A 15,873-nucleotide genomic window follows, 5' to 3' on the forward strand; every position below is an offset into this window, starting at 1 on the left:
TGAGCAAATAAAGTTAATGAAGTTATTTCCCACGGCAATTTGAAGTGATGGAAGACAAGTTCTGGTTAGAGAAAACCTTTTTACAAAGATGAAGCAGGGAGCATTTGTTTCAATATTATGGAATGAATATATCTGTTCCCCTGTGTTCCTTAAACTAAAATCTGGAAACTAAAGTAACAATAAAAGGATGAGTCATTAAACTCCCAAGCAAAAGAACACACACATACGAAGCACAGGAGAGCACAAGAGATGACAACACAAGACTTTAGAAGCTGAAAAATAAATGCACGAGTGGTATCAGTCTCAAGAGGCTGGAGAACAAGTTCATTAAATTCAGATTTGGGACAGTTTGTTATCAGGCAACCAATTAAAAATGTCAAGTAGGCAGCTGGAAGTGAGTCCAGGAGAGATTCTGGCTGGAAATGCAAATCTGAGTCATCACCACATAGTTGGTATTTAATTTAATAGATAGCTGGTATTTAAAGCAACAAGGTAAGACATCAAGGGAGCCCGAAGCCCTAGTTTGAACATAATGTTTAGGGGTCCAAGACTAAGAAATAGCAAAGGAGACTGAGAAAGAGAAGTAGGAAGGGAAACCAGACAAACCTGTTTGTGGAAAAATCCAGCAAACTAAAGAAATTGTTTAGTGGAAATTAAACTGTATGAAATGCTGCTGAAAGGCCAAGTAAGTGAAGTTGCAGAGGTCACTGGGGACCTTGGTAAGAACAGTTCCAGTGGAGTGACAGGGATACAAATGATTGGAATGGGTTCAGGAAAAAAACTGAAGAGAAACAATTCAATAGTTAATAGAGACAACTTTTCAAGGAGTTTACTATAAAAAAAAAAAAGGCATTTCTGTTGGCTCTAACTGGGACAGACTACATTCATACTAACAGGGAAGGAGGATGGATGGGCACAGATGCTGGTGGTTGCAACTCTGAGTTCTTTTCTGATCGTTTTTATTTTCAGTGTAGACAGGGAGCAAGGTGAGAGGGAGAAGTATTAGAAATGTGAGGACAGAGATAAATCCATGAAATAATCATTTGAGCCAAATATGAGAGAACAGAGTAGGAAAACAGTATGAGTACCAAGCAACCAACTAAGGTCACTGATTCTTCGGCATGACTGTGTGCCTGATGAACACTTCCACTTAAAAAAAATACCCACGCTGTAGCCTGTTCTTTCCTTTTGCTGATTATTCTCTCAAAAAAGTTTTTATTCTGATTCCCAGGTTCCATTACACTAAGGCAGAGAGAATCTGATCTACATTTGAACATACATGGTGGCAAGAATAACATTTTCCTATGAGATAAACAACTTACACAAAAATGTACGTATGGTTCAGGGATCATTCAGTATTTCTCTTCCTTAATCTCATACACACGGGGTCTAAATTGTTCCCATTCTGGCCTTTAAGCTCCTCTAATATGGATGTTGATTGCTTATATTCCTAAGTCTTATTTTTACCCCTTCCTGCTATAAATTCTCGGGGTCTCTTCTCTCTTATTTTTCATGATACACGGCCACTTCCAACTTTTGGTCTTTTGTCAAGAACCTACAATTTCTCCCAGAGCCTTCTCTACATTAACCCAATGTGCAGCTGAAATCTTATGGCATATGTGTATAGTACTAATGAATGAAGCTGAGTCACCATAATAATGTTGAACCGCAGTGCCCGTCAAGACTTCTGCTATTATTTCACCTGAGCCATTATTTTCTGAAAAAAATAATTTGAGATCATCTTATAATAAACATTTATTTGGCAAACTTTTATAGAAATAGACCCTAAATCAAACCATATCTTATTTAAACAAAAGAAAGTATAATCCCAATCTTTCCCCCATCAAAAGCCTACTCCATAAATGAAGTACCAAAAACCCATGAACTGTAACTGCTAAAAGAGGGGTGGGGGAAAGACATTAAACTTCCACAGGAAGACTGTATAAATCTGACAGTGGTTAAGAACACATCAGCCTGTACCCAAGAGTACTACGAAGTCTGAAAAATCAACTGAAAAATCTAAACTTTCTATGAGTATGTCTTTGTTCTTTCAGAAAAGTATGCAATGGTACAAGTTATGTTGTGTAAACTGATATAATCAAAAAAGTAGAGTGAAAAATCTGGCTTTTAACACCAATGCAGGTAAATCACTAGATGTAAACAAGAACTTTGAAGACATTCTTCCTCTCCAATTTAAAACAAACATTCAGGACTGGAATCTTCAGAATTCTCTAGTATCTTGAAAATCCCCATCTTCTCTTTAACTGGTCCCGAGGCATTCATTTGATCTAAGAGAAAAATATATAAACAAGTATTTCTTTTTTTTTTTCAAAAAGGAACTTAAAAAGAAATCTTAAAAGAGATGTCCAGAATATTTTTATGACAAGTGAGTCATCTGTCCAAAATTTTAAGATCTGCAGAAATATGGGCTGCTTTCTCCCTCAGTCATTAACAACTGGAAGTACACTCCTCTTATTACAACTAGAACTGGCCTCCAGGAAATAAACAAACCCAAACATCAGCTTGCTCATCAGAATCACTGCTGCTCAACATATACAGATACAGAGCAATAAACAGAACACCAATTTGAATTATGTATTCAAGAGACATTTTTTTTTAAGTCCAACCATGGTTAGTTTAAAAGGGAGGCAAGACACCATGAAAATTTATCTTTATGTACTTCCACAGCTGATATGCAGTCTTTTATATTTTTGTCAATATGATAGCTATTGGAATGAAATCATGATGGTTTTAATTTGCATTCTCTGATTTCTAGGGAATTTGAAGCATCTTTTTATGTTCACTGGCTGTTTCTCTTCCGGTAATCACCTGCTTTTAGGCTGTCCAGTTTTCTTGTTGATATTTATTTATATATGACAAACATTTCCTGTGTGCTACAGATATTTGTGGTTTGTCTCTTATCTGTTTATGGTATTGTTTGCTTTTACAGAAGTCTTTAATAAAATCTATCAATTTATTCATTTAGTTTTTGAGTTCTATATCCTGTTTAAGAATTCTTTTCCTATCCTAAAGCCATACATATTCCTACTTTTTAAGTTAAAACTTCTGCTTTTAATATTTAGATTCTGACTACCTAGATTAATTTATCTAGAATTTATTCTTTATGGTATGTTGATACAAACTGTCCAGCATACCATGTTTTATTATACTTTGTGAATATTACATTTTTTACAAATTGAAGTTTGTCGCAACCCGACGGGCAAGTCTAAACCTCGACTGGCAAAAAAGATTACAACTTGCTGAAGGCTCAAATATAGTTAGCATTTTTTAGTAGTGAAGTATTTTTAAGTTAAAGTGTGTACACTTTTTTAGACAATGCTATTTTAAAGAGACTACAGAATACTGTATAACTTTTATAAGCAGTGAAAAACCAAAAATTTATGACTGCCTTTATTGCAGTGGTCTGGAACTAAGCCTGCAGCATCTTCTAGGTATGCCTATATATATATACTGAATAATAGGAATTTCCCCTCTGGTGTGAAATGACATTTCTGTCATTGATTTTCCATGGAAGTTTGGGTGACTTTATAGATTTGCGATACCATTAGTCAATTTATCATATGCTAATTAAACAGTCTTAATTTTTATGACTTTTTAATGACATCTTAATACCTGATACAGAATATTTTATGTTTCTTCAAAGTTGTTTTGGCACTTGGCCTTTTACCATTCCATATAAAGTTTTCAAAAAGCCTGTCAGATTTCTTTAAAAAGTCATAATGGAATTTTAATTAGAAGATCAATGTAAGTTAATTTGGGAAATACTTACAACTATTACGAATACACATTCTACTAAGTTATAGCAAATTTCTTGAATTCTATTCTAACTTTTAGATTCCCTTTGACTTTCAATGGAGACAGTTATACTACCTGCAAAAGCAGTAATAATGAAACTAATTATTATGCCTATTTTTGCAGTCTTACAGCATTAGTTAGGCCCTCCTTGTACATTGTATTGTGTTGTACACTGTTCAATGGAGTGAGAGCTGTTACCCTCGACTGCTCTTGATTTTAGTAGTAATTTACTAAATGAATGTACTGTCAGGTTAAGAACATTCTCTATGTCAAATTTAAGAATTATGAGGGTGATTATCAAGTGGATTTTCAGTATCTAGTTCTCCTTTATTCAGTTAACGTGAATTAATATTTTCAGATGTTACACTATCCTTCCGCAACTTCTATAGTGCTGATTTTTATTTGATAATTTATTTAAAATTTGGAGATAATGCTTTATCTTCATCTCTTATTTTTTCCTGAACTATATGAAAATTAAAACCCAGAACAGCTAAAGCCAACTTGAAAAAGAACAAAATTGGAGTCGTCACTCCTCACAATTTCAAAACTCAACCATAAAGCTACAATAATCAAAGCAGCGTGGTACTGGCATAGGAGTAACAAACAGCCAACAGGAACAGGACAGAACTCAAGAGTACGAAGTAAACCCTTATATTTATGATCAGCTGATTTTAAACAAAGGTGCCAAGGCAGTTCATAAGGGAAAGAACAATCTTTTCAATAAATTTTGGACAACATGCAAAAAAATGAATAAACCTTTACCTCATACCCTACACAAAAATTAACTCAAATCTAAGATTATAAAACACTTAAACATCACAACCTTGTTAAGCAAAGATTATTTAGATATGACACCAAGATCATAAGTAATAACAAAAAGATAAATGGAACTTCATCAAACTCTTCTTTTGCTCTTTAAAAGACACTAATTAAGGAAGGGCAAAGATAAGCCACAGACTGGGAGAAAATATTTGCAAAACACGTATTGATAAAGGATTTGTATCTAGAACATATAAAGAATTTTTTCAACTCAATGATAAGACAGAGAACACAATTTTAAAGAGCTATTTAACTAAGTTGAAGACATCATGACATTACCCAATAGTGTGCTGGTAGCCTAACAATCGGCTCCCTGCCCCTCAAAAAGGGCCCTAGTTTACAGTTTTTTTCCCTATTCCCATGGTATTAAGGATTCCTACCATCACCAATACCAAGTCACCAACATAACACTGCTGAATGTAGTTGGAAAAAGATGCACAGAAGCACACCATTATTTATTTCCACCCATAGATACAAGACACATAAATAATCAAGAGCGTAGATACCCATAATATGTTATAAAATTAGGAAATGATGAGTTTTAAGTATTTATTTTATTTGTATTCAAATTAATTCACCACTGTAAGCATCAACTCATTATTCTTACAACTGATACACAGAAGAAGCAATTTATCCTGCCTCATCTGTATAGACTGTATCTCAGAGTAACCAAAGAGTTGAGATGGGAGAAATATAATAGACTGATTAAAGCTAATAAAGAAATGACAGAAGAAAAATCACCACTTTGCAATGCTCAAAAATGTAATGGTTCAAAAACTATAATCAATGAATGCTAAAACCATCAGGTTAAATAAAAGATAGACAGGAAACTTTATAAATTAAGATCAGCCTGAATCAGCTGATCAACTTTAACTAAAAATAAGAAACCCAGATATGATGCATCTCCTGGTATGATTTAAAATGTAAGAACAAAGCGCTGATATTCCCAAAATATGGAACCTGGATCTAATTAAGCCAAAAGAGCTATTTTCACAGCTATTTACCACTTTACAGAAAATAAGTAAATAGAGGAACAAGTCAAAGGATAATACAAGAAAGGAGTGGTGGAGAGAATCAGCCAGTTCCAGAATGGAAGTCTTTTTATAGAACAAATAACCCATTTTTTCCAGGAAATCAATGGCATGGAAAAACAAAAGAGAAGAGGGTGTTATAGAAGAAAACAGCTGTAACAAACAATGAAATCTGCATACCAACTCAAACTGTAAAAAGATTTGAGAGAACTGGGGAAATCTGGATGTGAATTGGGTATTAGATAATACTAAGGTTTCTTTTTTTTTTTTTTTTTTAACTGAAGTATAGTCGGTTTACAATATTTTATCAATTTCTGGTGTACAGCAGAATGTTTCAGTCATACATATATTCCTTCTCATATTCTTTTTCATTATAGGTTACTACAAGATATTGAATATAATTCCCTGTGCTATACAGTAGAACCTTGTTACCTGTTTTATATATAGTAGTTGGTATCTGCAAATCCTGAACTCCCAATTTATCCCTTCCTACCTCCTTTTCTCTGGGTAGTAACCATAAGTTTGTTTTCTATGTCTGAGAGTCTGTTTCTGTTTTGTAAATAAGTTCATTTCTGTCATTTTTTTTTTTTTTTAAAGATTCCACATATAAGTGATACATGGTTTTCTTTCTCTTTCTGGCTTACTTCACTTAGTATGACAATCTCCAGGTCCATCCACATTGCTGCAAATAGCATTTTTTATTTTTTATTGCTGAGTAGTATTCCACTCGTGTGTGTGTGTGTGTGTGTGTGTGTGTGTGTGTGTGTGTGTGTGTGTGTGTGTAGCACAACTTCTTTATCCAGTCACCTGTCAATGGACATTTAGGTTACTTCCATGTCTTGGCTATTGTAAATAGTGTTGTTATAAACATTGGGGTTTATTAATGCCAACTCTCTTAAATGTAATAATGACAGAGTGGTTATGTTTAAAAATATGTTCTCATTAAACAAAGCCTAAGAAAGTGGTTATGGGTAAAATGTCAGGAATTTAATATTCTGAAGAAAGAGTGGCAATGAAGCAAAATTGGCTAAATGTTGTGAACTATTATGGCTGAATGACTTATACAGGGGTACACAATACTATTCTCTCTACTTATGTTTCAAAGTTCCCATAAAAATAATAAATAAGTAAAAGCATAAAAGATAATTACCAATGAGATCACTTCGATCTAATAACAACTCCAGGTCTTTATCGCTAATGACTTTCTCCCTTGATCCTTTTACTTCCCTATAAGAAAACAAAATATTTAAATCCAAATGATGAATCAAAACTTTGAATTATATATTTTTAAAATAATAAAAAAAATCTTACCTTTCATAATCTCTAGATTTTAATAATTCCATTAATTCCTTAGGGTCTAAAAAGTTCTTAGACTGATTTAATCCAGATTGACCACCTTTGAAATGATCTAGAAAAAATTTTCAAGAAATTAAAAATACTCAAAATTGCTTTTAAAACCAAATACAATACATTATAAACCAAGCAGAATGCCTGACTTTTAAAAGGACAAACCAAATGTTGTTAAGGAAGAAAAGCAACTGCAATTCTCATACTTTGCTGGTGGGAGTGTAAAATGCTATGTCCACCTGGGAAAAAGTCTGGCAGTTTTCTATGGGTAAACATATACCCTTCCCACCCCCAAGACCAAGAACAAATAAATACATATATCTACCAATACTTGTACAAGAGGAGGTTATTTATAAGAACCAAAATCTGGAAACAATTCAAACATCAACACAGAAGAGATGAACTATTCAGCAATATTTTTTAAAAATTACAAACTTCTAACACAACATAGATGAATCTCAAAATATTAATAAGTAGCGAGGCAAAAAAGAATACATACATACAAATGAATCTCAGTATAGAGGTAAAGAAAATACTAATCTGTGACAAAAGCAGAATGATGGTTGCCTTCTGGGGAGGGGTAAAGGAGCCTAGGAAATGACTGAAAAGAATGCATGAGAAAACTTTCTTGGATGATGGAAACGTTCATTACCTTAATTTGGATGATAATTACATGACTATATACATTTGTTATAGGAATCAAGCTGTACACTTAGCTGGGAATTTTATTGTATGTATATTATGCCTCAATAATACATTGTCAGCATTTGAAAAATTCCTTTCAAATTATTCTCTGAAATTAATCTTTCAAATTACTGAAACTACAACGGGAAAATAAAATCTTATCAAGATCAAGTTCCTTCTTCCTCTAACAGAAATTCCAACTATAGTCTGAATGCTCCATCAAACCAAATTAAAGATGTCTAAAACCTAATCCATTATTTCACCCAAATCAGATACACTGGAGAAAAGTATTTCCAAGTAGAAAAGTAGCATAAAATAAATTGGTAGTGTTTTTCAAAATTATTATGATTTCTATATGCTTCAAAACTTGCATAAAGTGATTTTCAACTTTAAGGTAGTTTTATCTTTAGATAAAAAAGAACTTCAATGAATAAAAGTAGAACTCCAAATCTTACAGAACAGAACATAAAATGCCATTGCCTCACCCACTTCGCTTACCCTATTCCTCAGAATCTTTTCTAGATTAAAAATACTATCTTTAATATACTATGATTTAAACTATGAAAATGGCATACTGGAGTCAAATATTTTTTGAAATAGTGGATTCAATGCAATAAATAGGTTTTATTATAGCACTATTTTAATAATTTAATACTTAATACATTGACCTTGCAAGAAGAGGCTTAAAAGTTTTCTTAAAGCATTTTGGTAGGCAAATCTCTTACCAAGAATAAACATGAAGAGTAACATACTCAATAGTGAAAAGCTGAAAGCTTTTCCTTGAAAATCAGGAATAAGACAAGGATGCCTACTCTCACTGCTTCTGTTTTACACAGTATTGAAATCCCCGACACAGCAATTAGGTAAGAAAAAGAAAAGGTATCCAAATTGGAAGGTAAGACGTATAACTGTCACTGTTTGCAGATGACATGAAACTATCAAGAAGAAACTATGAAGTCTCCACTGTTAGAACTAATAAATGAATTCAGCAAAGTTTCAGGATACAAGATTAATATACAGAAACCTGTTGTTTCTGTAAGCTAATAATGAACTATCAGAAAGTGGAAGTAAAAACAATCCTGTTTAAAACTGCATCAAGAATGAAATACCTAGGGCTAAGCCTCACCAAGGAGGTGAAAGATCTGTACTCTGAAAACTGTAAAATGCTGATGAAATAAACTGAAGATAATACAAAGGAATGGGAAGATCCCCCGTGTTCTTAGATTAGAAGGGGGAAGGGGCAAGGCAGGGGTGGAGGATTAAGAGATATAAATTACAATGTATAAAATAAATAAGCTGCAATGATATATTTACAGCACAAGGAAATATAGCCATTATTTTTCAGTAACTTTAAGTGTAGTATAATCTATAAAAATTGTGAACCACTATATTGTACATTTGAAACTAATACTGTAAACCAACTACAATTTTTTTTTAAAGGGTTTTTTTAAATGGGAAAAACAAGCAGTCAGTACATGTCAAATCCTCATGCCAGAGTTTAGGAAAGGGCACTTTAAAAGTATACTTGATATTTTTCTCTGCCCCACTGCTCCTCATTCTAGGCACTCACTAATTTTTCTTTTATGTCCATGATCACACTCACTCAGCTTAAGTCTTCACAGCTCCAAATTCCCCACTGCCTATTTAAATCCTGCACTAATTTCTCTTATAAAGAAACAGTACCAAAAATCACAACACACAATATACAACTGGAACAAAAAAAGTACTACGAACTGTCATTTACTTTTGTGGATGATCAACTTTTCCAGTTTTCTTTTAGCAGCTGCTCTTTCCACAATTTTCTGATCAATAGTATTTGCTGTGACAAGACGATATACAACAACTGGCTTTGTCTGACCAATTCTATGACATCTGTCCTGGGCCTGAAGATCAGACTGGGGATTCTTAAAAGTTAAAAAGAAACAACATTTAATAGTTTAAGGTTAAAATTATTTAAACTCATACCATGTAGGTAAAATCAACATGCATGATCCAATCAGAATCTTTTAAACAGTGCCTTAACTCAATTTAGATTTCTAGAGTGACTTCAATGATGAAGTATGTTGAAGTTTTACACACCGGACACTTGACAAAGAAATGATTCTCATCTTAAAGTAGATCCCTTTTCAAAATAGATAAATGAAACTGCTAAGTATACAATGAAATGATTAAAAATTTAGAATAGAAACGTATTGGTATATTGCTACACTTCCAACTTACCCAATCACTATCATAAATGATAACAGTATCTGCTGCAGTCAAATTAATGCCCAGGCCACCAGCTCGTGTGCTCACTAAAAAGATAAACACATCTGGATCTGTGTTGAAGTTGTGCATCTAAAAACAAAGAGGAAGTAAAACACAGGGATTAAGAAAGAAACTACTCCTGCCTTGGAATGTGGATATAGTGCTACATACTAAGCAGCTATGCGTTTACCAGGAAAGGAAGGGGGAGGGCAGTAGTGTGCCAAGGGATATAAGTCAACATTCTTCAAACTGAGTATTAGTTCTTCAGCATCCACAGAACTTTTGAATTGGGATAAATAAGTACTGAAAATCCCAGAAGCCAGGAAGTTGAAAAAGGCTAATTAGGTGGAAAGATTAAATAATCAAAGATTCACCTCCCATGAAACAAAAAAATTATAATCATGCTGATTTCCCAGGTTGTTGTGTTGATACACCAGAGGCCCCAGGATGCACTGTATCAATTTGACCTTCAGAGGGGCCAGAGACTGAGTAGGCTCGGGCCAGTCACACAGAAGCTCTATGCCTACATTACTGACCCTCAATAAAACAATCATTAAGATCTATAAAACAATTACATTAACTAACAAAACATCTGCACATGTTAACTTCATTTATTTTCCAAGCACCTATTTTAAGATCTTTGTTAAAAACAAAACCAAACCCCCAAATATCACAAGGGAAGTTTAAGAGAGAATATCAAATATTACAAGAAAAAATATTCTAGGCCATCCTCCCTCAAATAATGGTGACAAAAAAAAAAAAAAAAAGGGAGTTGCCTAGGAGATGGGGTAGGCAGGATAGGTGAGTTGACTTGGGAAGGGGTATGAGGGAACTTTCTGAGCTGATAGTAATGTTCTGTATCTTGATAGGATTTGGGTCACAGGTATATATGCATACAGCAAATAAATACTTTATTCCCTTCAACAGATGTAAAATGTATCCCCGAAAGACAAATATAAAATAATCAGAAAGAAGTATCATCTGTAATTTATTCTGAGATGCACCAAGAGGATGGAATGTTGAATGGATACAGTAATGGATTGATGCTATATCATGGGTATGTGATTAAAAAAATGAATAGTAAAAATTTAATGGCAGGTACTATGTGGATTTACAGGTGGTTACTATAAAATTCTTTTGCCTATTATATATTTGGAATTTTCGTAGTAAAATGTTGGGGTGGAGGGAAGAGCCAGAAAGGTCAGGAGAAAAAAATCTCCTGTTATCTCTATAATCTTACAGTGGTGGTTAAGGAGAATATTATTAAGTAAGGTTGTGCTAGAATATATAATTTGAGAAACATTATAACTTATTAGTACACAATCAAAATGCTTGTTTTTGATCCTGCTATAGGGTTTTTGGTCTTTGACACCTTATTAAATTATAGGTCTATTTTGAACATTACTTCTGAAATCAGGACAGGAGTTATAAAAAGTATTCAGTATTCATGACATAAATAGTCTTACATTTTTCTCTCTCTCTGAATAAGACATGGATCCATCAAGCCTGCTGAAGTTGAAATTTCTAAAGTGACAATAATCCATCAAAATGTCCAACATTCTTGTCATTTGTGAAAAAAGCAGCACCTGAAATTTAAATATATCTTAGTATCTGTATTGATTAATAAAGAATAATTAAATAACCAAAAATCAAACCAAAAGTACCACACCTTGTGACCTCTGGTTTTTAGTTCTGGTAGCATTCGATCCAAAATTAAGAATTTCCCAGAATTTGTTACCAGTTCTTCATCAATCTTAAGTGTGCAAAGAAAGAAAAAAAAGTCGCAATTACTAATAATCTGTTTTTGTCAAAATAAAAACCATGTGAACAGTTTAATTTTCATTGACAAGTCCTTACAAAACTTAAAAAAAATTTTAAATTGACCTTGTTATTTGATCTTTCCTATCAAAAGACAGTTCTCAAGGAAAGACATACTCTAGAATTTAAAACCAATGATTTCACAAAAAACAAAATTCAGTTTAAGTGTAGACTTGATCTATCCTCCTCACCCCTCTCCCAAAAACTGTGTAACATTAAGTTCAAACTTAATGTTGAGGTTTATTCTTTATATCTGAGTATACTTTCAACCAAATGTATATGAAAATTACTGCTAGAATTCAAATAGGAGCTTATAAGCAATGTTAAGTATCAAAGATGATCTGGTGAGTATCAATTACCTTGTTAGAGATTATCATCTTCCTTACTTGAATGAAAAGCATTTAAGTTGTGGTTCTCAAATGGGGCAATTTTGTCCTTCACCCCTAGATTGTATCTGGCAGTGACTGAGAGACATTTTAGGTTCATACAACTGGGGGAGGGAGATACTTTTGGCACCTTTGGCTAGAGGCCAGGAATGCTGATAAATGGCCTACAGTCCACAAGACAGCACCTCCTGAACAATTGTCTGGCCCAAAATGAGGGAACTTTCTGAGCTGATAGTAATGTTCTGTATCTTGACAGGATTTGGGTCACAGGTATATATGCTATTTTTCCATTCAGCTACCTAAGAAAGCAATTTAATTCACTTGATCTCAAAGCCCACAACTCAGCATCAACTTTTTGTTCTCTTCTGTGGCTATTTGTTGGGATTTAAGCAGTGGGTAGCCAGACTGACTTAGACAAGTTGAATGCTAACTAAAAGGAATAATGAAAAGGTAACAACTGTCTCTAAAATACTCAGCAGGTAAAACACAGAGTGGATATCAATTGCCAGTATCAGTCTAAGTTTAGGAGGATTCTTAGCTGTTCACATAAAATATATAAATAAAAATGTTAGTAAGCTTATATGTATAAAACACTCTTCATTCTAACACTCATAAAGTTCTCTGAATTTGGGGGAAGACTGTCTCTGCCTACTAGAAGGATTATAATCTTCATATAAGAGCACAATATTTAGTATAAGTAATAATTCACTTTCACCCAACAAAAAAGTTACAGAAATCAAAACAGTATGTTCTTAAATGGTATTCACCTTAAACTCTTGCGTGACTGGGTCTATAGGGTACTCAATCAAATATGGATGATTACAGCATTTACGAAGGAGCATCATTATGTTCTGCAGTTTCAGATTAACTTCAGATTCTATAGGGATATTTGTTTCCACAACAGCTCTGCCCAAAACATATAATGCATGAATATGAGAAATATGAAAAATATCACAATTTAAAAGATACTTAAATTTATTTTTAAACTCACACCTTTCTCGGTCTACCTCTGGCTGTATTTGACTGATCAATTTTTCCAGTTCATTAGGGAAATCATCTATTTCGCTGTAATTTATTGACTTTCGAGTTCGCCGTTTTGGTCGTCCGGTGGGACTTAGCTCAACTGTTTCTTTCTAATACAAAACAAATTATTATTATTGTTGTTGTTGTTATTATTATTGGGGTGGGGAAGTAATTATGTTTATTTATTTACGTTTAGAAGAGATACTGGGGATTGAACCCAGGACCTTGTGCATGCTAAGCATGTGCTCTACCACTGGAGCTACCTCCTCCCCACCTAAAATAGAACAAATTAAAAAAGTCTATTCAAAAAGCTATACCTTGAGTTCTATAAATAAAGTGGGATATAATATTTTTATGTACAAAATGTTTTAAGATAAAAGAAAAAAATAATTTTGTCTTACATCAAGTTTAGTAATTTCCAAAGGTACAAAATCAAAACTCCATAAACTATGGCCAAATGCAAATGTTTTCAAGTGAAATTTGTTTTAATACTAATGACAGTATCTAGAATCTGAGTTAATGCATTCATATCTCATATTCATATCTCAGTGGAAAAAATTAAAGATGGATAAAACTGTTTTGAACTTATATAAACGAACTTAATGGCTTACAGCTGAAATAAGGCTTCATATATATCTGCATTACAGAGGGTGTTTCTTTGGATTGGTATAATATTGCAATGAAATCCCTCATAATAGGCAACTAATTTAAATTTCTAATTACTAAAAAGGCAGATTTTCCCTTTAATTAAAATGAAACAGGGTAACAGTCTAGTGGTTATACAAAACAGAAATGCCTAACCATAAATATTTTGAAAAGAAATAGAAAAGTCCATGGCAAACAGTAAAAAATCTGGACATCTGAACAAAATATAAGGGTCTCCTAGTCTTTGATTATAAGATAATCACATTCTAATTCAATGTCTTATAATATGGTGTGTGACTAAAAAAGATATTTCTTTCAAATAGAGTATTTTATTAAACTTTTTGGCTACCAGTAACCTCCCGTAAGGGGATGTGCATTTGCAAAGACTGCTTACTTGTCAAATCCTCAGTATACTGTGTGCTTGTTCAAATGTATTTCTAAGTCCATATCCAGACAGTATTCCAGATGATTATAAAGCAACTAATATATGAACCATCACTGGAATTTTAGTTAAGACCACAGAATTACTAAGATAATTTTTGCTACTGGCCTTATGCCTTACCCTCCAGTTAGAAATTCTCAACAGGTCATGAAAACAGTTGATGAGCCTATGTAAGACCAATATCAACCATGAAATTTTCTACACCCACTGTTAGTTATGGTTTATTTCAAATCCACAGTCTACCTCACTGGATCCAAACATGTTTGCAATTGTACGGTTCACAATGGCTGTATAAAAGATCTCCTGTTTCTTTGCAAGTGGTGCATAAACAACTACTTCTCGTTTAGGAGGAACTTCAAGAGCAACATCAGATTTCAGTCTTCTCAATAAGAAAGGTGTTAAAATCTAAAATTTAAACATGAATAAACATGTAAATAGTAAACGTTCCTATATTTTCAAGGAATATGCTCCCCACATACCTTTTTACCCCTTTTTCCCCTTTTCTTCCTATATAGAACTATTCTCAAAAGGTCATATAAAATATCTCCTTGAAATTTTCCCAGACCAGACCACCACATGATAAATTTTCACAACATTTATCCATACTGTTTCACAACTTATTAATTTTTCAAAAACTCTGATATAACATCAATACTTAAAAAGCAGAAAGAAGGTGTTATCTCTACTTCTTAGGGATAGTTATAGCCTAGTTTTTAAGAGTGAAGTTTTGGACTAGTAGCAAACCAACGAATTGATCAACCCAGAAATGTAGACAGGAAAGTTTCTTTGTTTAAGTTCTAAAACTTCAGACTTAAAATTACTCTCCTTCATTAGCTATGTGATGACGAGATTTCCACATTTATAAAACAACATAGAAGCAATAGATAATTATACCATTATTAAACTACTTAGGTCTTTAAAACAAACTTCTTTAAAATCATTTTATATCCTATATAGCCATATCTTTAAATATAAATTAGTCATGAATTTATACACAGAAAAAGTTCATTTACAGGGCTCTGTAATTAAATAGCCCACAGGTAGAGTCAAGCATAGAGAGACTTTAGTTTACCAGGGAAAGAGCATTATCAATAGTTAAAAAAAAAAGTATCTATACACAGCAGCCCAGAAACAAATATACCTACAGGCAATTGTCAGGTAAAAAATACAAATGATTTGGAGAAATATGATTTGGAATATTATTTTTACTTTGATTTCTGTACTGTTTCACATTTTTATCATAAATGTGTGTAAACTTCAAAGTCAAAAAAATTAACAAAGCTTCTGAATAAAACTGTCAAAGCACAATTGAGGCTTTCAGGCCTACATATGAAACTAGGAGACCTTTGAAAGATTATGTTTAAAGTAAAGATAGATGGGATGGATGGAGATTGCAGGAAACAGCAGACTGGATCATACAAATAAGTAAGTTATGTAACCACTACTGGCAAACATTGCATAAAAAAAACACTTATTTTCATTTTTGGCTAACAAACATGTCAGTAACCATTAGTCGTAAAATAAGTATACACGAAAAGGTCAAAATTTTGAAAAGCACTTTAGTTCTGCTGTAAAGCCATTTGACCTCTGGGGGTGGGTAAAAGGCAAGGGAATA

At 33.1% G+C, this 15,873-nt stretch overlaps 1 protein-coding gene across 1 annotated transcript in view; it reads right to left on the reverse strand.

Moving 5' to 3' along the window:
* Positions 1 to 1,737: 1,737 nt before the first annotated feature.
* HELLS (helicase, lymphoid specific) overlaps positions 1,738 to 15,873 on the reverse strand; it is a 36,427-nt gene continuing 22,291 nt past the window's right edge. Inside the window, exons 13-22 of the mRNA XM_010971193.3 lie at positions 14,502 to 14,663; positions 13,142 to 13,281; positions 12,916 to 13,054; positions 11,614 to 11,697; positions 11,411 to 11,530; positions 9,918 to 10,034; positions 9,442 to 9,601; positions 6,978 to 7,074; positions 6,817 to 6,893; positions 1,738 to 2,288 (exon numbers count right to left, since the gene is read on the reverse strand). Of these exons, the coding sequence (XP_010969495.2) occupies positions 2,194 to 2,288; positions 6,817 to 6,893; positions 6,978 to 7,074; positions 9,442 to 9,601; positions 9,918 to 10,034; positions 11,411 to 11,530; positions 11,614 to 11,697; positions 12,916 to 13,054; positions 13,142 to 13,281; positions 14,502 to 14,663 (1,191 nt within the window). The 3' untranslated portion in view covers positions 1,738 to 2,193. The remainder of the gene's footprint in view (positions 2,289 to 6,816; positions 6,894 to 6,977; positions 7,075 to 9,441; positions 9,602 to 9,917; positions 10,035 to 11,410; positions 11,531 to 11,613; positions 11,698 to 12,915; positions 13,055 to 13,141; positions 13,282 to 14,501; positions 14,664 to 15,873) is intronic.

This window comes from Camelus bactrianus, chromosome 11 (assembly GCF_048773025.1).
Source record: "Camelus bactrianus isolate YW-2024 breed Bactrian camel chromosome 11, ASM4877302v1, whole genome shotgun sequence".
Taxonomy (NCBI): domain Eukaryota; kingdom Metazoa; phylum Chordata; class Mammalia; order Artiodactyla; family Camelidae; genus Camelus; species Camelus bactrianus.